This window comes from Borostomias antarcticus (assembly GCF_949987555.1).
Source record: "Borostomias antarcticus genome assembly, chromosome: 9".
NCBI classification, from domain to species: Eukaryota; Metazoa; Chordata; class Actinopteri; order Stomiiformes; family Stomiidae; genus Borostomias; species Borostomias antarcticus.
Window position 1 is genome coordinate 13103703 of NC_140242.1, and position 27500 is coordinate 13131202.

The window sequence follows — 27500 nt, forward strand, 5'->3', positions numbered from 1 at the left end:
CCGCCAGCCCCTAATCTTATCAACACCCGTGTCCTACAAAACAATCCACTTATCACACCTCCCAAGAGGCAGGCTGTGACCACACGTCGGGAACGCTGACGACCCATGGAGAGTGGTGAGAGCAGGTCTAGAACACGGGCTGAATAAAAATATGACTGAAAATGATGTATAAAAACTCCCTGGAGAATATGGATCAAAGGCTCGAGGTTGAATGCTGAGTGACAGAAATCTGATGAAGGAGGCAAAAACACGTATGTGTGAGTGTCGTCTGTGCGGACTACCGCTCATCACCAAACTCAGTCTCCAGAACCGGACGGCCTCCCCGCTAAACCCTGAAGGCTGGCACCCCGCAGGGCTGCGGTCTCGCCCCCTTCCTGTTCTCCCCGTACGCCCACAACTGCGTGGCCACACCCATGTAGCGGAGGGGCTACATGCCCCAGCAGAAGGGGGGGCTGTGGCACCGATACACTCCACGGCTACACCCCCCCCATTTTATTTTAGCGGGACCACTGAGTGTGAAACTGCTATGACCACCTTTGTTCTAGGGTGCCTTGTGTCAACAGACGCTGGGAGACAGGACAGGCTGAGTGGCATCTTGTGGATAACATCAAAGAGACTCCCCCTTAACAAAATAACTGAAGTCTGACCAGTTTTATGAGGGTCACGGTTCTTCCTCACTCCCTCTCTGAGAACATTCCAGAACACCAATATACAAGTCAAAATGCATAGAAAGTCAAGATGCATAGAAACTGCTATTTCAACCATGAAACTGAGTTATTCTCCAAGTACAATTGTTTATTCTATAATGTAGAGCATACTAGTGAATAAACAGGAACTGGGGATCGAACGGGCTCAGAGCAGTATTAAAACTGTGAATCCAACATGTGGGTGTGATAAAAGATGTCATGTTTGGACTTTATGTGCTCCGGCTAATGTACTGAATATGAATATGCCATCCTTCCTAATGTCCTCCCAATGTGTTGTTAATGAGATCGAATACTCAGGGATTAAAATAAGACACTGAGGGAGGGGTCAAAGATGGCCTGGCCTGAACCAGGGGCAAATCAATCAGCTGGGGTCACAAGAACCCACCCTCCGGCGAATCACGGGTATATATTCTTGAAAGTTACATGCTTTCTTTCTCTTGTTTTAACCTCTTGTTTTAACCTGTTGTTTTTTTTGATATACAATAACATCACGGATCCCATGTGCCTTAAAGCAAGTAAATTTGTCTCTGTGGAATTCCAAGGAAACCGCCTGTTAGGTACCTGCGAGTTGACGTGCTGAGTATCTACTGAAATAAAACCATCCACGAACTGTTCATCGAATCCAACTCTCGGCAAGAGAGGGAGTGGAGCAGTTGAGACTTTTGCAACTTAATTCTGAACCATTTCGGTTAGCTGTACACCAAACAGCACCGGAATAGACTCTGTACTCTGTAAAATCTGAGCGCCAAGTCTGAATTCTGAGTCCCTGCCACTCCCAACGTTCGCCAAAAACAGCGCAACCGTGAAGCTGCATCGAAAGAAGAACCGGCGTGTGACGCCAAACCCAACAACGCTGGCCACGTGGGTCTTCGAGACTCCAACGAGAGCTGCACAGCCGAGCGAGCCAGCCAGCGTGCCACACAAACCGTAAGGTCCAATGTCCAAATGCATCTCGTTTGATGTGGTGCTATGCTGTTTTGAGCATAGAGAATTGGGACAGGCTGCAATCTTATGATATAATTCATTTCCCTCCTGCTTTGTTTTCATATTGCCACATTTGTGTTTCCATCTATTATTGGATTGTGTTTTCATATTATCTTGATAATTGATTAGTATAACTTCAATAAATATTAAACGCTTTGATCACGTCATTGTAGCGTCATCAACTGGTCTCTAGATCACTTGCTTGAGTCAAGACCTCTTTTTTCAGATCGAGATTGATAAAACCAGACTATTGATCCTGGTACGGGAACAGCACCGCCTTCAACCATAACTACTCTGCTCATCAACACGCTCTGTAATGCCGTGTTGGTGATTAACGCACCTAAGCATTCCAGTCAGTGGCACACCTGTGTACAGTGATGTGACCACAAAGAGAGCTGACTTGACAAAGAGCTCGGAAATGTCTTTGAATTTTTTGCTGAAAGCCTTCCACCTCCCACCTGAAAACCTTATTCCAATAAATGCCTTTTAAATACCTTCAAAATAGCCTTTCAAAGCGCATCAATGGCTTGATGTGGAGGCTGCGAGGAAAGCAGAGGGGATTTCAGTCACTGTTGGAGGCTGTTTGTGTCCAAGCTTCAACAGAACGGCTATGTCACTCTGCCAATTCACAGTCTCCCTCTCTATACCAACTGCCCGCCCAACTCCACCTGCCCCATGGTTGTCGGACTCAGTGCGTACTGATAGACGGAGCCTGAGAATAGCTGAGCGCAAATGGAGGAAAGGCAAGCTCCCAGAGGACCTTCTTAATTTCCAATCTCTTCTTTCCACATTCTCCTCCTCTCTGTCTGCTGCTAAAGCTGCTTTCTTCCGCTCTAAAATCTTAACCTCTGCTTCCAATCCTAAAAAACTCTTTGAAACCTTCTCTTCACTACTCCAGCCCCCACCTCCTACTCCCAACTCCTCCCTTCTCCCTGATGATTTCGCCAACTTCTTTGACAAGAAAGTTAACGATATCAGATCCTCTTTCCCCCCTCCCCCGGTCAACGCTCCATGCACGAAACTCACCCCCCCATCCCCACCCTCTCTCCACTCCCTGCTCCCCCCCTCCTCTCCACGCCCCACCTTATCCCACTTTTCTCCCCTCTCCCCCAACGAGGCCCTCAACCTTGTAACATCTAACCGCCCCACCACGTGCTCCCTAGACCCTGTTCCCTCGACTCTCCTTCAGTCTGTTGCACCCGAACTCCTTCCCTTCCTAACCCACCTCATCAACGCATCTCTTGTTTCAGGATGTTTTCCCTCTGCTTTCAAGACTGCCAGAGTCACCCCCCTCCTAAAGAAACCATCTCTCGACCCATCTGATGTCAAAAACTACAGACCGGTTTCCCTTCTATCCTTTCTATCCAAAACACTTGAACGTGCTATCTTTAACCAACTGTCTTCGTACCTCCACCAGAACGACCTCCTAGATCCCCACCAATCCGGGTTCAAGGCTGGCCACTCGACAGAGACCGCCCTCCTTGCAGTAACAGAGTCACTCCATGCCGCTAGAGCGAACTCTCTCTCCTCTGTCCTGATACTCCTAGACCTGTCAGCAGCATTTGATACGGTAGACCACCAGATCCTCCTCTCCACCCTCGAGGAGAAAGGCATCGATGGCTCTGCACACTCCCTGTTTGCATCCTACCTGACGGGCCGCTCCTACCAGGTGACATGGAGAGGGTCGACGTCGGAATCGCGTAGTCTGACTACGGGGGTTCCACAAGGGTCTGTCCTGGGTCCTCTCCTGTTTTCCCTCTACACTACATCTCTGGGCTCTGTCATTCGCTCGCATGGCTTCTCCTATCACTGCTATGCCGATGACACCCAACTGGTTCTGTCATTTCCCCCTTCTGATACAGAAGTGGAGACACGCATAGCTGGGTGCTTGGCTGACATTTCGGAGTGGATGACGACACATCACCTCAAGCTCAATCTGGACAAGACTGAGCTGTTGTTCCTCCCGGGGAAGGGCTGTCCGCACCGGGACCTGGCCATCACCATTGAAGACACAGTGGTGACCCCGACTCGGACTGCGAGGAATCTGGGTGTGACCCTGGATGACCAACTGTCATTTTCCTCACATGTCACATCCGTCACACGTTCCTGCAGATTCATGCTCTACAACATCAGGAGGATTCGCCCTTTCCTCACTAATGAAACGGCGCAGGTACTCATCCAGGCCCTGGTCATCTCCCGCCTGGACTACTGCAACTCCCTCCTCGCGGGGGCACCGGCGTCAGCCATTAAACCTCTGGAACTTGTCCAGAAAGCTGCTGCTCGCCTGGTGTTCAACCACCCCAAGTTCTCCCACACAACTTCCCTTCTCCGTTCCCTACACTGGCTCCCTGTAGCGGCTCGCATCCAGTTTAAAACTCTGGCGCTAACCTACAGGGCAATGAAAGGAACAGCCCCCTCCTACCTCCAGGCCATGGTCAAACCCTACATCCCCTCCCGACCACTACGCTCTGCTACCTCAGGGCGACTGGTTGCCCCGTCACTCCGAGGCTCCTGCGGTCGATCGACACGGTCACGGCTCTTCTCTGTCCTGGCCCCGCAGTGGTGGAATGAGCTGCCCACTGATGTCAGGACAGCAGAGTCGCTGCCCATCTTTCGTCGCAGGCTCAAAACTCATCTCTTCAAGAAGTACTACAACAATCCTCCCACCTAAGCACTTATTATATTATATTGCACTGTACTTTAGATTGTGATTCTTGCACTTTGCTTCAGCACTAGATTATGCTCTTAGTCACTTGTTTGTTTTAGAAAGAAGATGCACTTGTGAGTTCTGGCAAGTAGTAGTACATTGGCTCTTCCTACGTTAAATGCAATTATTGTTAGTCGCTTTGGATAAAAGCGTCTGCTAAATGACTGTAATGTAATGTAATGTAACTGTGTGTGTGTGTGTGTGTGTGTATGAGAGAGAGAGATAGTATTCAACTTCAAAAACAAAACGTTTGTGACGTACACACCTATGTACTGTATGCACACACACGCACACACACACGCAAACACATACACACGCCCATGCACTACAAAAACTACTATCTATAATGTCTACCTTTGTGCTACACTGATTCCCCTGGAGGCAGGCTTGGTTATGAGAGGGAACAGCAGCATCAACACTCCGCACCTCCCTTAATAGCAGCAGCACAGTCATGGAGGAATTCCAAGGTAGCAGGTGCATTCAAAATCGACCAATTTACACACAAACCCAACAACATGAAGAGCCCCACTACCAACCAGCTCCATCAGCAAAACAAACTTGGTTGCAGTGGGACGGAAACTGGCCAGTTTTCAGGAAATTGAAAAGAACATTCTGATTCCACATTTTTTGAGTATAAATGAGTTGTTTTGAATACACTTTGTTGGTCCCAGGGCCGCAAGGCACTCAGTGGTTGTAAAGCGTAGTCCCACCTTTAAATTTATAAATATGTAGCGGATTGTGGACATGAAAAATACAATATTGTTAACAATCAGACCATATTGGCAATGCAATTGGCAAAAAATGGATTCTCGCTTTTATTTCAAGCTGACTCGATTGTCATGCACTCTTCACTGGCCTCCCCACAAAAAACACTGAGAGACTTCAGCTCATTCAAAACTATTAACAAAAACCAAGAGGAGAGAGCACATTAGTCCAGTCTTAGCTGCTCTGCATTGGCTTCCAGTAACATTTAGAGTTGATTTTAAGGTCCTCCTCATATACAAAGCCCTTAAGGAGCGAGGACCGAGCTACATTGCTAACTCCCTTGTCAACTATGTGCCTTTAAGAACACTGCGATCATATCTTAGGCCTATTCTCTGAAACCCAGAGTTCCTTTGTGAGTGGGGGGGGGGGGGGGGGTTGTAATTGTTTGTATCTGTATTTTATTTTCTGTGGGGCCTGCATGCCCTTTTCTGTTGTCTTTGTTGGGTTGAAAAGATGAAAATAAAAAACATTTTGACTAGAATACTGCGATCATCCACTGCTGGTTTACTAGAAGTTTCCAGCAACAGTTGGAAGAAGATCGGGAGTACAGCCTTTGTCAATTAAGGTCCAAAGCTATGGAACACAATACCTATAGATATCAGGGAAGCCACCTCGGTGAATAGTTTTAAAAGAAAGATAAAAACCTATGCTCTGCCCCTAGCTCCTTATCATTAGCTAAGTGTGCTTTAGCACCCCCTAGTGGTATTATATTATAGCAGGTTGCTTGTGTGACATCACAGCGGTGAACTTACAAAGGGCCCCGTACTACGAAGCTTGTTCATCATATCCAGGATAACTTTTCGCTAGCTCACTCGAGTAAACCGGACAACCGCAATCACGGATAAACGGTACTACGACGGTGGCTATCAACTCGTTAAGTCGACCCAGCTGGTCCAATCTAGCTATGAGCATGTTCATGGTAAAAGGGGAGGTATTTGCTCGAAATGACCAATCACATACCTTAGTATGGGTATTCGGACATGGAGAGTCTTCTTTACGTAATCAAAACAACCCAACTGTAATTCACAACAACTCTAGTCACTGTGAAAAGCCGGTAATTGTTTGAATATTATGCAGATCGTATGGTTCGTCCTGGTACGCTAAAGCACAATAGCCAATCAACAGGTTTGGATCATACAAGACTGTAGGCCACTTCATCTAGATGGTGTCAGGCATACGTGCACAGAGGACGTCTAGCGGGTTAAATGTCAGATGATTTGGTGGGTTTACAACCTAGTACTGTGGGATTACGCGGGCGACTGACCTGCTTTGAACAAGTAACCTAGATAAAGGTTAGATTTTGTTGACCTGTCGCTTTGCACGACGAAGTAACCTAGGGTAAGGTTAGATTCGTTTTTTTTAATCTTATTTTACAGTTTTTGGTTTATTTTATGGCTATTTTTATGTGGAGCACTCCATGCATGGATACTTTCTGTTGTAAAGCACTTTGAGATGCATTTATTTGTATGAAAGGTGCTATGCAAATTAAGTGTATTATTATTATTATTATTATTGTTATTATTATTATTATTATATTGTGGGACCATCTCACTGACACAGGAATGCCAGTGCTCTCAGTTACCCCTGATAAGATCAGCAGACCCCAGACCTAAGCCAGTGGGTATACTGGAAAATTGGGTATATTCTGATTAAAGAAGTGGGTATACTCTGACTAAAGTAGTGGCTATACTCTGCACTTTTATTCCTGTATTTTATTTTTCCTTTATTTTATTTTATTTTCGTGGGGCGGCTGTGGCTCAGTGGTAGAGCAGGTTGTCCAATGATCGTAGGGTCGGTGGTTCGAATCCCGCCTCCTCCTGTCCACATGTCGAAGTGTCCTTGAGCAAGACACTGAACCCCAAATTGCTCCCAATGAGCAGGCTAGCACCTTGCATGGCAGCTGTCGCCATTGGTGTGTGAATGTGTGTGTGAATGGGTGAATGAGAGGCCTTCATTGTAAAGCGCTTTGGATAAAAGCGCTATATAAGTGCAGACCATTTACCATCCTGCATTTTGTTTTAAATGTCCTTTTTGCATTTTGTTTTATATGACCTTTTACGTGTTGCACTTTGTCTTAATGATTTTAATGTCTCATGTAAAGCACTTTGAATTACCTTGTTGCTGAAATGTGTTATACAAATAAACTTGCCTTGCCTTGCCTATACTCTGACTAAAGAAGTGAATACACTCTGATTAAGGAAGTGGGTATACTCTGATTAAAGAAGTGGGTATACTCTGATTAAAGAAGTGGGTATACTCTGATTAAAGAAGTGGGTATACTCTGATTAAAGAAGTGGGTATACTCTGATTAAAGAAGTGGGTATACTCTGAATAAAGAAGTGGGTATACTCTGAGTAAATAAGTGGATATACTCTGACTAAAGAAGTGGGTATACTCTGACTAAAGAAGTGGGTATATTTTGAATAAAGAAGTGGGTATACTCTGACTAAAGAAGTGGGTATACTCTGACTAAAGAAGTGGGTATACTCTGACTAAAGAAGTGGGTATACTCTGACTAAAGAAGTGGGTATATTCTGACTAAAGAAGTGGGTATACTCTGACTAAAGAAGTGGGTATACTCTGACTAAAGAAGTGGGTATACTCTGACTAAAGAAGTGGGTATACTCTGACTAAAGAAGTGGGTATATTCTGACTAAAGAAGTGGGTATACTCTGACTAAAGAAGTGGCTATACTCTGACTTAAGAAGTGGGTATATTCTGACTAAAGAAGTGGGTATACTCTGACTAAAGAAGTGGGTATACTCTGACTAAAGAAGTGGGTATATTCTGACTAAAGAAGTGGGTATACTCTGACTAAAGAAGTGGGTATACTCTGACTAAAGAAGTGGGTATATTCTGACTAAAGAAGTGGGTATACTCTGACTAAAGAAGTGGGTATATTTTGACTAAAGAAGTGGGTATACTCTGACTAAAGAAGTGGGTATACTCTGACTAAAGAAGTGGGTATACTCTGACTAAAGAAGTGGGTATATTCTGACTAAAGAAGTGGGTATACTCTGACTAAAGAAGTGGGTATACTCTGACTAAAGAAGTGGGTATATTCTGACTAAAGAAGTGGGTATACTCTGACTAAAGAAGTGGGTATACTCTGACTAAAGAAGTGGGTATACTCTGACTAAAGAAGTGGGTATACTCTGACTAAAGAAGTGGGTATACTCTGACTAAAGAAGTGGGTATACTCTGACTAAAGAAGTGGGTACACTCTGACTAAAGAAGTGGGGCCACGTCTCGAGTGCTAGACTGCCCTGGAGAGAAATCCAAATCCAATCCAACATGGATTTCAGGGATAGCTAACACATAGGGGCCTACTACTGTTGATATACTCTACTGATCATATTTCTTATAATGTAGTACAGATGTGGGAAGTTAGAAATGTCACATGCTGCAGCATTTCACCTTTGCGGTATTTGGCAGGGAAATCCCGTTGGAAATCTCGTGGGATTTCAGACGGGTGTTATTTCGTTTTAGTGATGCACCACCGCCAGGTGGTGTCTTTGAGTAGATTTAGCAGGCTGGGCTCAGTGTTTATTATTACCTTGTTCTCAAACACATGTTTTCTCCATCTGGATGTAATTTAATTATTACGAACACCTATATCTAGGCCTACAGTAGCCTATCTATCTCGGTAACTGACGTCGGGTCAAGACGTGGTGGCTGTTAAGTCAAATGCGCAAAATAACAGTATTGTAAATATATTTGTTAGTAAAGATGTGGTGAACGTGAGGGTTTTGCGTTTTGTTTCTGGAACGCATTCAACTGGTAGGCTACTCGTAAACCCCGGAAGTAAATTTGAAGATGGGGCACCAGCTAATGTAGCCAAGTCTGAGCGCAGTAGGCTATATGGCTTCAGCACGATACAAAGAAAAAATAAGCTTGATCGGAGGTGTGGATCCATACAAAATTAACATAGTTGTCATGAGTAAAGATCACTCATTGCCAATCATATCCGGACATTAACTATCTTGTGCATAGCGGCAGGTTTGACAGTGAGTGCGTTCACATGCACACTATACGCCGATCAACCGATAATTGTAATAATGCGATTATTGAAATGGTCTTGTGAACGCCTTTATCTGATTTCCAAAATCGGGGTAAGGTCTTAGAACCGCCAAAGACGTCCATTGGACGATTGTGGGTTTTCATTTGCACATAACTATATTTTAATAAAACATTGAAATCCACCTGTCAATGACTTTCCCTAAAATTGTGTTCTGTTGCACCCCCTATTGTTAAATTATAAATTAAAAAAACATACACAATATTTTGTTATTTGAATGATCTTGAATATATATATATATTCAAGATCATTCAAATAACAAAATATCGTGTATGTTTTTATTTATTTATACCGGCCGCCAGCCGTTCAATGAACGGCTATAGGGAATGCGCAGTTTCGCGCTGGCTACAGCCTATAATATGCACAGTTTTGCGCTATGTAGGCTATTATAAATAAGTATTATTCATTGGGGGAGCTTGGACTCGCTGGGGACTGGTGGAGAGACGCAGAGCCTCCCCAGACGCGACATCCTCCAGTTGGCTGATGAGCTGCGCGCTCTGGCATCCAAACAGCCACCGGCGGCGCCCCTCGCAGTGTCCACAGAAGATTACCCCCCAAAAAATACCTGCACGGTGAAGACAAGCTGCAGCAAGAACAGAACTGTCTACCAATGCATGAAGTGCACCATAGCTGTCTGTGGCAGTTGCACTGCCAAGGTGCAGAGGATATGCGCAAAGTGTATTTGAGCTGCCGCCTCAACCGTGCGTAAGAGCGCATCAACTCGTCACAAGTTACCCGTGTATAGCTACAACTAGTAGCCCATAGCCATTAAAACGGCTTATTGTTTTATTCATATATCAACTAGATAATTCAATAATAATGAGTAGCCTAGTAGGCTATAAAAGGAATTAAATAGGGCTTAAGCCTTAAGTTGTAGCCTAGGCTACAGTACAATCACAAGACGCATAGGCCTAGCCTACCGTAAAAAGCGTTGCGTTCTCATAGGCCTATTAACTTAGATAATTATTAATTAGATAAGAATTATGTATCTACCTTCTATGCTGCATCTGTACAGTAGACTGTTTTATTTGGATCCTTGGCCAAAATGCTGTTCTTGTAGCCGTTTCATCGATTCTTCTCCTTTTGTGAAGTGTAGGCTATATTCTTGTTAAAGTGCGGCCTAGGCTTTATTCTAAAAAATATGAGAAAGGCGTCATAGGCCTATAGGCCTATGACGCCTTGCACATACAAATCGTATGTTGCTTTTAGTAACATTAAAAACAATGCAAATGCAAATCATGCAAAGTTGAAGGCCACGACTTCATCAGTTAGGCTAGTGTTGGCATGATCTATAGATGCTCAGGTCATAATGTCCGTTGAAAATAATTCCCTCTAAGCACAATTTGAATTCTATTAAAAATTAAATTTCCACATATTCTGATTCCTTCTATATAATTTTATTTTTATTTTTTATGTGTAGCCTAGTCTATAGGCTTCTGCGATGAACAAAACAGCCACAATAGCCTGCTGCAGCGAGCGAGAGGGCAGTCTACCATAAAGTGTATAACCATAATGTAATATATCTAGACTACATGCATTGTGGTATTTCTTTATATAGCCCAGCCTGCCTATCAATTGTTTCTCAATAAACAGTTATGCCATCCTCTGAGTCCGAATAAGCAGGCTAATAGACCGGCAGCTCTAAATGCCTTCCCAATCAATGAGACATGGTTATAAAAATGATGTTTTATTGATGAAAAGGGTAAAACTGAAAAACATGTTAAGAGTCATTGCATTGATCGATGCAGTCCGTTCAAATAGGCATCAAAAGATAAAGTAGGCCCATTTAAAATGACCAATTACATCTTCAAATCCCTTCTAATCTTGGCCTTTGATAGGGTTTTTTCCCGCCCTACTGCCAATTATATCCGGACATTAACTATCTTGTGCATACAGAGCACAAACAATGAAACAATTAAACAAATAGATTTCCTCCCTGTCTGTCTGTGGCATTCGCTACCAGCAAACACTGAAAATACAGGTCCTCAATTTATTTAGATTAGACTAGCCTATCCAACTGGACCACTCCAATGAATGTTGAACGTAGCCCACTTTTATTCTTTAGGTTTTACAGAATGCCTACAACACACATGCATGCGCCATATCTGACTAGCTCGCCACTCGCCAGCGAACCTGGACTAGATTATTGTAACCCCCCCCCCCTACAAATTCTTTTATATTCAAATAAACTGGATGGACCGGTTTCCTAGCCCTGGATCGTGGGGAGAGGGGTAGCCTACGTTAGCGGGTGCTTTGCCATGACCGGCCATTCCACAGGTGTTGGATTAAATTCGCTAGTTTGATTGATAGATGGATGGATATAACGTCCAAAGTATTGTGCAAGTATTGTATAGGCCCATGTGTAAGAGATGAATGGTTGTAACCATGAACTCAGCCAGAGGTAGGCCCTACTGTAGATTATCAGCATTATCACCAGTCTCAATTGATGCTTTCCTCTAGGCTACGTGTTGCCATTCATTTAAACCACCATCTCACCTAGACTACTTCTGTTGCTGCATTTTTACATTTATGCTTTCATGATTTTAGAGCGCAATCAACATTTTCCAGGATTCCAATAAGTCCATCCATTCCTCCAACTTTGTGCTGAGCGCAGCGCAGGCTGGTAGCCTACTGTCAAGGATCACGACAGATGCACTCCCTTAACACGTCTCGCAACTCCCCAGACCATCAAGAGAATTTCAATATGAAAGACCTTTAAGTGGGGTATTCCAGGAGGTAGTCTAATGTAGCAAGTCGTCGGTCTTCACGACGCACTGTAATGCTTGTTTGCTGTGTAGATCCAGTCATAGAAGCGGGCATCTCGTCCGGCGATTTGAAACAGCTGGTCAATTCACCCCAACAAGAATAGCCAAGCGAAGGACAAAAATTAAACCACAAACATTACTATGTTAGCCTAGCTAACTGTGTTAGCCTAGTTCCATATGAGAACACTCCTCGGTCCAATTCCGTATAGATGATCAGCCTGTGTCCACGTAGTTGCTAGCTAACTGGTGTGTACATTCCATGAATATCCGAAGCAATTATTCCCTATGTAGTTCACTATATGGGTAACACTACTTAGGGAATAGGGACTGAGTGAACCATTTCAAACACATCTCTAGTCAGCCCCGTTAGCTAGCTTACTCGTCCTGATGCCATGTTCCATGAGAACACTCTGCTAGCTAGCTAGTTAGCCTACTGTATTAAACCTCTACTTGTCCCGATACCTTGTTCCATATGAGTTAACAGATACAGACCCGATGACAGTTACAGAGATAGATAGGCCTACTATAGATAGATAGGCTTTGTTCGTAATAATTAAAATTACAACCAGACAGAACAAGTAGTTTGAGTTCACATAGTTGTTAGCTAACTGGTACAGTTAGCTAGCTAGCTGACCCCTGACGTCTGTTCCCTGTGTCACGTGAATGGTGGTTGTTTAGTTGCAGTCTAGCTTACAATAGCTTCTCACGCCGTTCACTACCATTCCATATTTTTTCTGATTTAATGACGGGTTTCTCTTCCTGCTTCTGCCTAAGCACTCCACAATACCACAATACAACAGTGTCATGTTTTACCGAAGGAGAAGTGAAGAAGACGGTAGCTATCAGTGGCTAAAGCAGTTAGCTAATGTTAAGATCATTCCTGTAGCTGCTTTGCTGCTAATGCGAGCTCGTCTCCGTTCCTGCCCGAGAAACAGAAGTTGAACTAATAGCATCAAAATCAAAATAGCTACAGGAATCATCGTTGTAAAGTTACCGACAGCTACCATTAATATTATGGAAGCTGCTGTCGTGAGCTAACTTGCTATCACGGTCTTATCGTGCAGCTTCACAGCCTGCTATTAGCAGACAGCACTAAAGTTGACAAAATCACACTTGCACATCATTAGAATTCCAACCATTTATATGGGATTTATCATTCAACGAAACATGGAACCTGAATACTACCTGATATTTCAACCTGCTGCCATCAGTGATCGGCGCGTCTCCTTGTTTGCGTCATGAATATCCTACGCAATGACATTCCATGTAGTGTCCCAAAACTGTTTAATCATTCCCTATGTAGTTCACTATGAGTAGCACTACATAGGGAATAGGGAGTGAGTGAACCATTTCAAACACATCTCTGGTCAGCTCCGTTAGCCATCTTACTCGTCTTGATGCCATGTTCCATATGAGAACACTCAGTTAGCCTACTGTATTAAACTTCTACTTGTCCCGACACATGAGTTAACAGATAGACCCGGTGACAGTTACAGAGATAGAAACTATAGATAGATAGGCTTTGTTCGTAATAATTAAATTACAACCAGACAGAGAACAAGGAGTTTGAGAATGGTAGGCTCATCTAATGTGCGAGATGAGCTACAGCAATGGGTCAATGAGTAGTATTACTGCGCCCCTATGGGCATGCGAGCGGTGGTGCGGAACGCCGTAAAGCGCCTGTTAGAATACCGCGGGTCAAGCTACATTCTTATGTTCTCACATCTGTATTTATTCCAAGCTCTGTGCTCTATACAATGTTCCTAGAGCTAATACAAAACATGTTCCAGGAGCCTGCTTGATCGTCTCGTTGAGAGAGGTCAGGGAATAATTTTTACAGTTCTCCGATTGGCCCACATGGGGGAACTGGTTGTGTGCTTCCCTCTGGAAAATGTAGTGGTAGAATCTATGTCCATTTACCCTTTCTCTCTGTAAAGCATATTGTGTTGCCTCTGTGTATGAAATGAGCTATATAAATAAAGTTAGATTTGATTTGATAGTAGAACCTCGGTACTGTAGTATTCTTCTATAGGATCGAGGATTCGTTCTATCGAGGAATAAACATATTCACAACTAGGACAGAGGACAAACACACACACAAACACACACACACACACACACAAACACACACACACACACACACACACACACACACACACACACACAGTGTGAGGACAGGTTCCACAGCACCCCTGATGACACGCACACACAAACACACACACAAACACACACCCATATGCTCAGGAACACACACACACACACACACACAGTGTGAGGACAGGTTCCACAGCACTCTTGAGGACACACACACAAACACACACAAATACGCATACGGCAGATGTGGTCTCATAAAAGCAATGAAGAAATTGCTATTACCCATTATTCCCTGCACTGTGCTCAGGGTGAGTCTAGGGAAATCACTCCAGCGTAATGAGAAGACGCCAACCCCACAGCACAGGCACCGTAATGAGACAATCGGAGACATATGGCCCTTCATGATGGGAGTGGGAGTAGTCGTGAGTGAGTGTGAGTGAGCGAGTGAGTGTTTGCGTGTGTGCGCGTGTCCTTACCTGAGGCAGCCGGTGGCGTTGCGGAGGACCTGGGAGGTGTGGAGGTGGAGCTTGCGGTCGTCCAGGTGGCCGGGGGAGGAGTCCCAGGTGGAGTGCGGGATGATGACGCTGTTGGTCAGCACGGCCAGGGCGTCCTGGATGATGGGCATCTTCAGGGCGTCGCAGGAGGACAGGTTCCACAGCACGCCTGAGGACGCATGGACACAGACAGACACACACACACACACATATACACACACAGTGTGAGGAAAGGTACACACTACAAATAATGTCTGCTTTGTGTTGGTTTGTGAGGCAAAGATAATGAATACGACAGAGAGAGAGACACAGAGAGAGAGAGAGAGACAGAGAGAAAAAGAGAGAGGGATGGAGAAGAGAGCTAAAACAAACAGGAGAAACTTAAAAAGAAGAGAACCATCTTTGACAGCCCAACATTGTGCCCAAACACGTCATGAAAGATTCACTAGGAACCGATAAGCAGCTGTGTAGAGGACCAGGACCCAGAATTCCTATACCCGCATGTGTACTTGCTATGGCAAATTAAATCTGAACTCTACTCCCCATGTCGGTTTTCACTACAGACTTCTAATCTGTTTTTAAAATGTAGTCTTGCTTGTTTTTTGCCAAAAAATAAATATATTTTTTAGTTTAAAAATGCATTTTAAAAGGTATTTTCTATATAGTGAATGTACAGTATGCCGGTGGATTTGATTTATCCCCAGAAGAGTGATATGCCTGCATGGGCTACTGTAAGTCCCAAGACTGACACAGTTCAGGGTGCACTGTGAGCGCCAGTCATTTGACCTGACCAGTATGATGTGATTCACTGAGCCTGGAGACCAATTGGCTCCCTCCTCACACATTCAGAGAGAGAAGGGCGCGCTTACACAGACGCACACGCCAACACACGTGCACGCTCCGAGTCAACAAATACATGTAATAAGAAGCACATACACACGCGGTTATTACCGCAGATGAGGGATTCTCTCACAGCGCACCAAACCTCTGTCCACCCTGGGACACACACACACAGACACAGACACACACACACTCTGTCTCCAGTCAGATGGCAGAGCAGATGCTTCTTCTCAGACGGGTAAGCGGAGGGCTGAAATCCTATTGGTCAACAATGACACCTCCACCTAATCAGCACTCTGAACAGGCCTTCCTCTGGGAGTCATCACAGGGGAGAGAGAACAAGATAGAAGGAGAGAGGGAAAGGAGAGAGGGAGAGAGAGAAATAACTAGAGAAAGAGAGAAAGAAGGGGAGGAGAGAGAGAGGGGGTGAGAGGGAGATAGAGAAAGAGAGAGAGAGGTAGAGAGAAGGAGGGAGAGAGAGAGGGGGAGAGAAAGAGAGAGAGAGTTAGAGAGAGAGAAAGAGAAGTGTGGGATATTTTCCTGAGACCTGGAGTAATGGTCTCATTACACCTAAAAGTAAGACAAGTAAAATCTTGCCAAAGGTTGAACTGGGGCCTAGTAGCTCATTGTTAGTGACTGGTGTCTACAGGCATGCCAAGGCTGAGGTCAGCGTTATTGACAGAATCTCTAATATACTCAATTTGTATTCAAATTCGGAGATGATAGTGATCGGTGATTTTAATCTGGACTGGCAGAGTGTTGCTTCTGGTTACCTGAAGGAAGTGAGTGGTAATCTGGGCCTTTCTCAGTTGGTCACTGAGACTACTAGGCCATATCCTAATCAGGCCAGGTCCAGCCTGGCTTATGTGCGTGGCTGGCTTGTTTCTGTTCAGGACTGATCGAACGGAAGCTAGTCACGCCACTGAAATAGCTGTGAATTGAAATGAATGAAATAATGTCTGATAAATTAAGATGGGTCTTGTCGCCTGGACACAGTTCCAATGCTTCCAATTCACAATAAGAGCGGGATAGCCAGTTAGCTCATGAGCTCACAACAACTAGCAGCAGCTTCCATAACATTAATGGTAGAGGTCAGTGGCTAAAGCAGTTACACTGATGATTCCTGTAACGTTAGCTATTTTGCTGCAATTGGTTCAACTTCTGTTTCTGGACAAAGGTAAGGGATAAAACAACGTTTCCGCTGGTAAGGTTTTCCCGTGGCAAAGGCAAGATCCTTGCCGCCACACCAAACATTTGATACAAAAAACAATAATACAAAAAATTAGGCTATATATATATAAATGTCTTAAATTAAACAACCTAAACTTTCCTGCCTAAATGCACTTTCAAAACTACTGTCGTGCCCACATTAGGACTATTTATTTTCAATAAGACTCTATTAAGCCTATAGGCCGCGCGCTCCGTGCTGCTCCATGCTGCTCCTTTCTGAGGTGATCGGAAGACTCGGCGCGTGAAGGGATTTTTTCTTCAGTGAGCGGCATGAGGTTACAACGAAAGATAGGTGGGCTATTGACGCTCAAATATAACAATATTGTTAAACAGTGTTTGAATTGGGCCAAACACTGATGCTGGCACCTATAGGTCTACTCCTCAAAATGCCATGCAATGCCATGCAAGCTAAAATACATTTATGTTAGTAATCTAAGTGGCGTTATAGCTACAGTTAGACGTGCCGACAGCTCCTGCCCATCTCAAGCACATTGGTAAAGCCTTTGGTTTTATAATTCCCTGATGACAACTAGCGGATCCTATAACCTAATATATCAATACAATTTTCCAGATGGACATACGACGATTTTTGAAGAGGAAGAAGAGGAGAATGATGAGACCATTCAGGTAGGCTAGGTTATTGCCGGCTAGACATGATTCACATCGGGGGGATTAAGGAACAAGGCAAGCTACCTGTAGGCTAACAGTTTTGGCCGCTTTCAGGGACCAGTAAACTCTGTTCGGGCAAGAGGAATGCCTCATGCAGTTGTCTGATCGGACAAGTAAAAATGAATATGATAAATTGGCCTTGTGTTGCTAACGTTACGTAACGTTATCTGAAAATACAGTTTGAGCCGAAGCAGAGCCTGCTCCATTTGAGCTACGTGCGGCTGTCTGTCAGTCAGCCAGCCCTTCAAGTGAGCATTGTCAAGGAGACATACACCACAAGCGCGAGTAGCAACTTCAGCTTCAGGTTATGCGAGTCAGGCGCAGCGCTGCCTGATGGATTGTGCAACCGTCTTTTTGGCTGGCTGAACTAACACTAGCTTGCGTTAATGTTCCTCCAGCCACCTAAAAAGTGCCAATCAAAATAACAGAAAAAGCATTATTTAGGCATGTTTATAGACTAGCCTACCTTTTTAACAAAATATACAGCTGCTGTTATAATGGTAACCTACAATACATCTGATTAAAATATGTCTATAAACCATATGATATATTAAGTGATCCTGTCCAGTTACATGTAATTAATTACATTTTAAGCTCTATGACTTTACCAGCCTTATGAGATAAGTTAGGCCATCTTTATAGGCCTACTATTCAGTTAATTGTTTTTTTTAGGCAGAGGCAGGGATTGTGGTAGGAGAGGACAGGACTGTGGCACAGGCACAGAGTGGAGGCACAGGTGAGAGAGAAGAGAGAGGTTGTTGAGAGGAGTGCAAGAGAGGAGAGAGGAGAAGGAAGGGGACAGGAAAGAGGAACAAGGGAGGAAGAAGGGCGGTCTCCGATCCCCCGCTTTGGTTTTAAAATCGGATTTTTTTTTTCACACACCACCACACCAAGAGATCAGTTCCACAGGAAACACTGGATAAAAATATTGGAGTGAAAGGATGAACGTGTGGAGGTTTGGGGTATAGTCCCATAAAGTCATCCCCACCAGGGCCTTGAACCCCCGTCTCCTGGGTCGGAGTCCTATGCTCTCACCACTACTCTACTTGTGCAGCGGAGATCAGCGGGTTGGTTTTGGTGTCCTTCTTCCAGTCCCTAATGTGGGTTGGGGTTAGAATAAGGGTTGGGGTTGGGACAGGATCTGACCTATAAAGGCAAGGGGTAAAGGTCACAGTGAAAGGATGAACGTGTGAAGGTTTGGGGTATAGTCCCATAAAGTCATCCCCACTGGGGCCTTGAACCCCCGTCTCCAGGGTGGGAGTCCTATGCTTTCACCACTACTCTACCTGTGCTGAGACTACTGCCTCTTGTGGTGCCAACAGAGAAATGCAGGTCAACATTGACCGGAGGGAGGGAGGGAGTGATAACTGGACAAACGCTATTCTAGGCGCGCTGGCTTACCGCCATGCACAAAAAAGCACTGCCTCTTGTCTAGGTGTGCTGGCTTACAGCCATGCACAAAAAAACACTGCCTCTTGTGGTAGCAACATAGAACTGCAGGTCTGTGCCTGATCCTGTGCCAGACGCACAGGGGATAACCAAGACTGGCTTTCTTTTAGACAACTCAGAAATAAATGTACAACAGCTGTAAGGAAAGCTAAATCTGACTACTTTTTGGATTTAGTCTCTAACTTCTATTCAAACCCTGCAAAGTTCTGGGGTGCTGTGAACTTAACTAAAAACAAACCCTCTAGTTCACTGCCCTTGTCTATTAATGTAGATGATCATGTAATCTCTGATCTAAGCATTTAATGATATTTTTTTGCCTTTAATAAGCACTTTGCTGAGGCTGGGCACTTTTTTGATAGGCTGTATACTGGGCTGGCTCCCTTGGATACTGATTCTGGTTGCATTCCCCCTTTGGACCGTGTCTCTCATTTGTCCTTTCAGCCTTTTACACCTAGTGAAACATTAGGGAATCTTGAAATCCATAGACCCTAAGTGTTTTACTGGTGAGGACAATCTAGATTATTTTTTATATATATATAAAACTGGCAGCCCCAGTCATTAATGAGCCATTGGCATACATTTTTAATCAAACATTTTGAATAAACATTGCGTCAGGTATAATTCCTCAGGTTTGGAAATCTGCCCATGTGGGCCCATTGCACAAAGGGAGTGATAGGGATAAGATGGATAACTATTGTCCTATCTCCAGATTACACTGCTTAGCCAAAGTTCTGGGCACCTTGGTAAATAACCAACTGAAATATTTTCTTTCAAGTCACTCAGTTTTAAGTGCTCACCTATCTGGATTCAGAGCTAATCACAGTACCTCTTCATTTAGTCTTATTACTAATGCCATCATTTCGGCATTAGACAACAGGAAACACTGTGCTGCCCTCTTTGTAGATCTTTCAAAAGCATTTGATAGTCGATCACTAACTGCTTTTAAACAGACATTGGTTTGGATAGATATGCTTGTTATTGGTTTCAGGACTATCTGTCGTCAAGGTGTCTGTGTGAAATTGGGTAACATTCGATCTGATTTCTGAGTGTTGGGTCCTGTCCTTTTCACCATCTATATTAATGATATTGTCTCTGCACTAACTGGCTGTCATGCTCATCTATAATGCTGATGATACAGTTGTCTATTGTATTGCAGATACTGTGCAGGAAGCCATTGAGAACGTGCAGCTTTCTTTTAATGTGCTGCAAGAAGCTCTCACCAATCTGAAACTAGTCCTTAATCCTAGTAAATTTAAGTTTATGTTGTTTTCTAGAGCCAGGATTACTGATTATGACAGGCTCCATTTATTAACGGCTAATGGCTCGCACATTGAGAGAGTCACTGAGTGAGTACAAATATCTTGGTTTGTGGCTGGATGATAAACTCTCTTTCAAGTTTCATTTAGACAGTCTAGCCTCTAAGCTGCGGCAGAAAATTGTCTTCCTGTACAGAAACCGTTCTAGCTTTCCTATGTTCAGCAGGAAGAGAATTGTTCAAGCTGTCTTCTTATCAGTATTAAACTACGATTACACAATCTATAGACATGCTTCTTTGACTACCCTGAAACCCCTAGACTCTGTCTACCATTCCGCCCTAAGATTTATTATGGGTGATAGTTATGACACCCACCACTGTGTTATTTATGATAAGGTAGGCTGGTCTCCTCTCTCTTTAAAGGAGAAGGCTGGTCCAGACAACCTGGACCTTATTTACAGCATATTATAAGACATTTGACTCACCAAGATAACTTTGGTGTAATTCGGAGGCCTGTAGAAGAAATTTAAAATCCACAGGCCCCCAGGATTCAAAATCTAAAGTGAAGCCGTATTGAACTGCGCCATCCAAAAAAACGTGTCACTGATACCTTTGACATGCGCAGTCAAAGGTATCAATGACGAATTCTTGTAGTCCACGAACAGATTGCTCTCCCCGCTCTGAGTTAGCGATGAAAAGCGGCTTGCTTATTAATCTACTTTAGTCAAATATATCCGTTGGAAAACTTTTTTTTTTATTCAGGCATGTTTGCTAGTAGGTGGTATTCATTCTGTTCACAACAACGCGATGTGCTTCCCTAAAGCGAGGGCTTGTTGTGGTCTTCAAATATTTGGTCTTTAGCCTCTGTAATATGATCTTTAGAAACATCTTTAGAAACGAAATACAGGTTCCCCACTTGCTCCAGCACGCATGCGCACAGTGCGCAGACTGGCTATTCTCCGTCTGTAGGCTACACTCGCAGCTCACATTCTCTACGCTACGATCGGCTTGTTGGTGCCTGGAATATTGTGTGCAATATGGCTGAATATTTATCAGATTTTGAGGATGTATAAGATGACTTAGAATATGATATAAGCCGATCGTACCGTAGAGAATGTGAGCCGCGAGTGTAGCCGGAGAATAGCTGTGCGCATGCGTTCTGGAGCAAGTGGGGAAGCTTTATTTGTTTCTGATTTTAAATTTCTTCTACATGCCTCCGAATTACACCAAACTTATCTCGGTGAGTCAAATGTCTTATAATATGCCATAAATAAGGTCCAGGTTGTCGAAAAAGAACCTTCTCCTTCAAGGCGTAACTATCACTAGTCATTGTTTATTTTCAAAACCACTATTGGTAAGCTTCCTCCTGGTCTCTGCTGGACTGGAGCCTTGGTACCTACCAGACCTGATCAAACAATCAGTTTGTTTTTAGGGTTCCTCGAGTGCATTCTGAACTTGGTAGAGCTGCTTTTTTCCATGATGCTCCTGCAATACTTTATAACAGACTCTAAAGCTTGAGGTACTTCCTTCAAACGCATAGTTTAAATGCATGTCTCTTGACATTTGTACTTCGACCTGTAACTGTTTATTATAATAATAATAATAATAATTATTATTATTATTATTGTTATTATTATTATTGTTATTGTGTATTGTATTTGTTCTCGTTATTTATGTATTTGTGTGAACTCGTCAACACTGTAAATGAGGGAAACCTCAGTGCTTTACGAGTATAAATAAAGGTTTGAAATGAAATGAAGTCTGACCCTCAGAACTCTAGAGGGATGTGTGTCACCAGCTGTATGGGCAAAGTGCAGCATCATCTCCTGAATACAGTAGGACCCCACTCATCCGAACTTCAGAGATCCGAACCTCCCGGTCTACCGAACAGGCTTAATTTTTATTTATTTTTTTCGAGCCTGCTATCTGGTTACTGGTGGGATTTTCATTACAGTACTGTAGGCCTACTTGCATTTAAATCTGTCATAATAAATACGTACTGTATCCTACTGTGAATAAAAACAGAACTGTATGTAGACCTACATGTTGCCTGTAGGCTGTAGCCTACTGTCACGTTTAATTTCTTTGTTACTTTAATGTCGAGCGCAAAACGCAAACGAGTGCTGCGCGAGAGCTGCATTCCTTGGTAGCCAGAAAGTGCGTCAGCAACCTGAAGCAGAGGAGTATCGAGTCATTTTTCGTTCCCAGTTAATGGACTTCAGGAACACAGACGTGTTGTGAGCATGTAGATTAGCCTACTAGGCCTACTGTATTTGTTAAATAATAGCCTACAGCCTAGGCCACATTAGCCTACATCGGTTGTTTAGGCTGCAATAGCCTAAGACACGACAACTTCTGTCATTTAATTTATTTATTTATTATCATTTGCTCTAATTGTTCTAATGTTGGGTTGTTTTTAGGCTATACCATTTTGTTCTGCGAATACAGTAGCCTATCGAATCAGCGTAGTTCTCGTTTGAGAATAAAGTACTGTATTTGATCAAAGCACGCACTCAAGTGGAAATTTGTTTATTTTATTCTAGGCTACTGTAGGCCTATTATAGGCTAGGTTGTATGAGTTTAGTTGGCTATTCGATTGCAAATTTGATGCATTTTCACAAGTAATTAAGGGTATTTATCAGTCTATTATGAGTCTATATGAAACAAGTATACCACTTATTGAATTTGGTGCATTTTAACATATGTTTCAGTCATCCGGACATTTCAGAGATACGAACGACCTTCGGTCCCGTTGGGTTCGGATAAGTGGGGTCCTACGTAGTTGAATTCGTAACTGACCACAATGTCCTGCATAAAAGCCAGAATGGATTCATGCCAAACCTTCGCCCATCTGACCATTTCTTCACCCCCACCACTCTCATTCACACACGTTCACCAAAATAAAATTAAAAAAATCAGAAATGTATTCTGCCACCATGACAAGGATTCCCATGGCGACAGGGTGTAGGGTTATGACGGCGGCCATTTTTAAGCTGATAAATGTGACCACTAAACCTCCATCTCCTGCTTACTGCCTCTGGATCTGCCAATGAAGCCAGACCCACTCAATACACCTTCAGACCCTGAGAGGTGCAGGTCAGGAAGAGGTGAACAAAGAAAGAATGATAAATAACCGGATGAAAACATGAGGAGGAGAGAGGAGAGACAGAGGGAGGGAGGGAGAGAGAGGGAGAGAGGGAGAAGAACAAACCGAGAGGAAGATGATATTGAACAATTAAGATAAACTTGTCTTCTGTCTGCCCGCAATCATGAACTCAGTGTGTGTGTGTGTGTGTGTGTTTATCTGTGTGTGTGTGTGTTTGTGAGAGTGCGCCATTTCTCTAATCAGGCATGTCTCTCCAGAGTGCACTGAGTGATTGTAATCAGGTTTAGCCCGGCTTTTCTCTCTGATGACCCTCCAACTGAAGCAAAACTCAGCCTGACAGACCTGACTCTCTGAACACCGTCTGACAGACCTGACTCTCTGAACACCGTCTGACAGACCTGACTCTCTGAACACCGTCTGACAGACCTGACTCTCTGAACACAGCCTGACAGACCTGACTCTCTGAACACCGTCTGACAGACCTGACTCTCTGAACACACGACCGTCTGACAGACCTGACTCTCTGAACACAGCCTGACAGACCTGACTCTCTGAACACAGCCTGACAGACCTGACTCTCTGAACACCGTCTGACAGACCTGACTCTCTGAACACCGTCTGACAGACCTGACTCTCTGAACACCGTCTGACAGACCTGACTCTCTAAACACCGTCTGACAGACCTGACTCTCTGAACACAGCCTGACAGACCTGACTCTCTGAACACCGTCTGACAGACCTGACTCTCTGAACACCGTCTGACAGACCTGACTCTCTGAACACACGACCGTCTGACAGACCTGACTCTCTGAACACCGTCTGACAGACCTGACTCTCTGAACACAGCCTGACAGACCTGACTCTCTGAACACCGTCTGACAGACCTGACTCTCTGAACACAGCCTGACAGACCTGACTCTCTGAACACCGTCTGACAGACCTGACTCTCTGAACACCGTCTGACAGACCTGACTCTCTGAACACCGTCTGACAGACCTGACTCTCTGAACACACCACCGTCTGACAGACCTGACTCTCTGAACACCGTCTGACAGACCTGACTCTCTGAACACCGTCTGACAGACCTGACTCTCTGAACACCGTCTGACAGAACTGACTCTCTGAACACCGTCTGACAGACCTGACTCTCTGAACACCGTCTGACAGACCTGACTCTCTGAACACCGTCTGACAGACCTGACTCTCTGAACACCGTCTGACAGACCTGACTCTCTGAACACCGTCTGACAGACCTGACTCTCTGAACACACCACCGTCTGACAGACCTGACTCTCTGAACACCGTCTGACAGACCTGACTCTCTGAACACCGTCTGACAGACCTGACTCTCTGAACACAGCCTGACAGACCTGACTCTCTGAACACAGCCTGACAGACCTGACTCTCTGAACACACCACCGTCTGACAGACCTGACTCTCTGAACACCGTCTGACAGACCTGACTCTCTGAACACACGACCGTCTGACAGACCTGACTCTCTGAACACCGTCTGACAGACCTGACTCTCTAAACACCGTCTGACAGACCTGACTCCCTGAACACCGTCTGACAGACCTGACTCTCCCATGGCCTTCTTACTGTTGTACAAATTGCAGTACCTCCCTGTCCTGCCTACAATACATTCTGGAGGGAGAGAGAGAGAGAGAGACAGAGAGAGAGAGAGAGAGAGAGAAAGAGAATGTATTAAACAATTACACAACCTTGTACACTGAAGCATCATTGACTTGAATGGCATTGGGAGAGAGTGGTAGAGAGGGTGAGAGGGAGTGATAGAGACAGAGAGGGAGAGAGAAAGAGAGAGAGAGTGGAAGAGAGGGAGATAAAGAGAGAGAAAGAGACTCTTCATTGATCTAGTGCAAGGACACAACGTCCTGTCCGTGACTTTGGCCAAGTTCAGAGCACACACACTCACACACAAACGCTCACACACACACACATACACACACACACGCACACACACACACACGCATGCACACACAAACACACACACATACATACACACACACACACACACACACATACATACGCACACACACCAACTCCTGTCTGCTGTAGAAACATAGATCTGTAACGCTTCACTGAGCCCAATGTTCCTATGGGGATGGAATCAGGTGACCTACAGCCAATGCCATCACTATTCCCTCCTCTGTGTGTGTGTGCCCACGTGTGTGTGTGTGTGCAATCCTTTAGCCGTGGCTTTGGGAATCGCTGGGCGGTCTCAAGGCATAGACATGATTGCATGAATTCATAAATATATTAGGGAACAACTATGTTGGTGTGAGAGGGAGCGACAGGGTTTCAAGTGGCCATGTTTTATTAAAACACCCTATCAGAGAGTTCCACTGACAGTCTGTGGGCTATTGCACTGTATGGCGTGAACCGTGTGTGTGTGTGTGTGTGTGTGTGTGTGTGTGTATGTGTATGCGTGTGTGTGTGTGTGTATGAGTGTGTGTGTGTGCGTGTGTGTGTGTATGAGTGTATGTGTGTGTGTGCGTGTGTGTGTATGTGCGTGTGTGTGTATTTGTGTGTGTGTGTGTGTGTGTGTGTGTGCGCGTGTGTATTTGTGCGTGTGTGTGTGTGTGTGTGTGTGTGTGTGCGTGTGTGTGTGTATTTGTGTGTGTGTGTGTGTGTTAAGGGCCCATGTCTCAGTGCTGGTGTGTGCCTAATCAATGTCTCAAGGTGTCCTGAGAGTCAGGTTAAGATCTCCTATTGACTGAGAAAAGCCTCTGTATCGATGAAACTTTGATTGACATCCCGGCCGGCCTTGGGCCGCTCCTATCTACAGTGTGTCTCAGACCGGAGAGCCAATAAAGTTTGTCTCAATTTGAACTTTTCAGAGAGGGCTGATTGCACTGATGCACAATGAAGGTTGTTCTTCCTCGTTCTGTCATGGAGCCAAGCTTTCTCTGTGGATATTCTTCCAAAAGCTTCACATTCTAGAATACCTACCTTTCTGCTTTCTTTTTTTTAACCAACATTTTTCCTAACCTGAAAAACGTGACACTTTACTCAATAGGCCATCACGTATATCCTGGAGTTACAGAGACTACAGAATTCAGAAGACGCAACTGATCAATCATGATTCATTTGTTCAGCTGAAGGAGAGAGAGAAGAAGGTGTTTTGATTCATTTTGTTTTGTTTTGTGAATTATTTTGTGTTATATTGCTCCTTAAAGTCCCAGTTAACCAAAATCAGAGATTTGCTTGAAAACACATTCTATGTGTTAGTGATGCATTGCTGATAACATGTAAAAATGGGATGAACCATGTGTAGTACTGAATTGTGAAGTTAGACCAGTTTTGTGTTTTTGACCAGTTTTGATTTCTGGATTTTCTGGGCGGGCTTAAAACGGTACCGGATGACGTAGAGCGGTGTTCTTAGCATATCCCCGCCCTAACACTATATAAAGCTAGAACGGATTTGAATCTTCGGTTCTCCTGCTCAATCTTGAGTCTAGAATTAGCTAGTTTTAACCAACAGTCTAGAATTAGCTAGTTTTTCTTAGTTAGCAATGCCTATGCATAAAACTAAACGAAAATGCATCCTTCCTGGATGCCAGCAGGAATGGGATGATAAGGTCTCCTTCTTTCACTCCCGAGTAAAGCTGAAATGAGAAGCAAATGGTTAGCATTTTTGAAGAGCCATGGTGTTACAGAGTCTGTCACCGCTAGCGCCCGCCTCTGCAGCAAACATTTCACTCCCGAAAGCTTCTGCAATTATAATATGAGGCTTTTGGGTTTCACGGACTCACGACTGGTCCTGGTGAATTCGGCGGAGCCAACCATCTCCCTCCCCGGCCTCCATTCTCCTCCTGTCGCATCAACCTTTGGTGCCGACACCGTTGCCTTGTGTGCTTATAGCTAATTAACGTTATAACGTTAGCTAGGTAACGTAAGCAATAGGAAAATACACTGCTACGTTAATCTACAAAATGTGTCTTGACATTTATGTGGTAATGTCAGCTATGATGAATTATATGTAATCTTAGGAGGAATTATAGCTAACATTAGCTATGTAGCTTGTTGCAGATGGGAGTGTGTATATAACCTTAGTCTAGCTAACATAGCTAGCAGCACCGACCAGGCGACCACCCACCAAATAACGTTACGGATTATATATTATGACTATAAGCGTTAACTATACAGAAACTGCCTGCCATATTTGTGGCACCTGATGTGCGTATGGGTTCACCGGTAATGGTTACAGTATATTTCTCCAGCGGGAGACCGGGAGGCGGGAGCGAGGGGGGTGGTTAAGTAGACCAGCTGCAGCTGGAGAAAGACGCACCCTCTCCCAGTGAAGCGGTGCTCGGCGGCTACTGGCTGAACATTCCA

General features: G+C 44.3%; 1 protein-coding gene across 1 annotated transcript in view; it reads right to left on the reverse strand.

Moving 5' to 3' along the window:
* The window catches only part of ctnnd2a (catenin (cadherin-associated protein), delta 2a), a gene marked incomplete at both ends in the record, with an annotated part of 313279 nt that overhangs the window by 67022 nt on the left and 218757 nt on the right, over positions 1-27500 (reverse strand). Inside the window, one exon of the mRNA XM_084443367.1 lies at positions 14577-14763. Within this exon, the coding sequence (XP_084299493.1) occupies positions 14577-14763 (187 nt within the window). The remainder of the gene's footprint in view (positions 1-14576; positions 14764-27500) is intronic.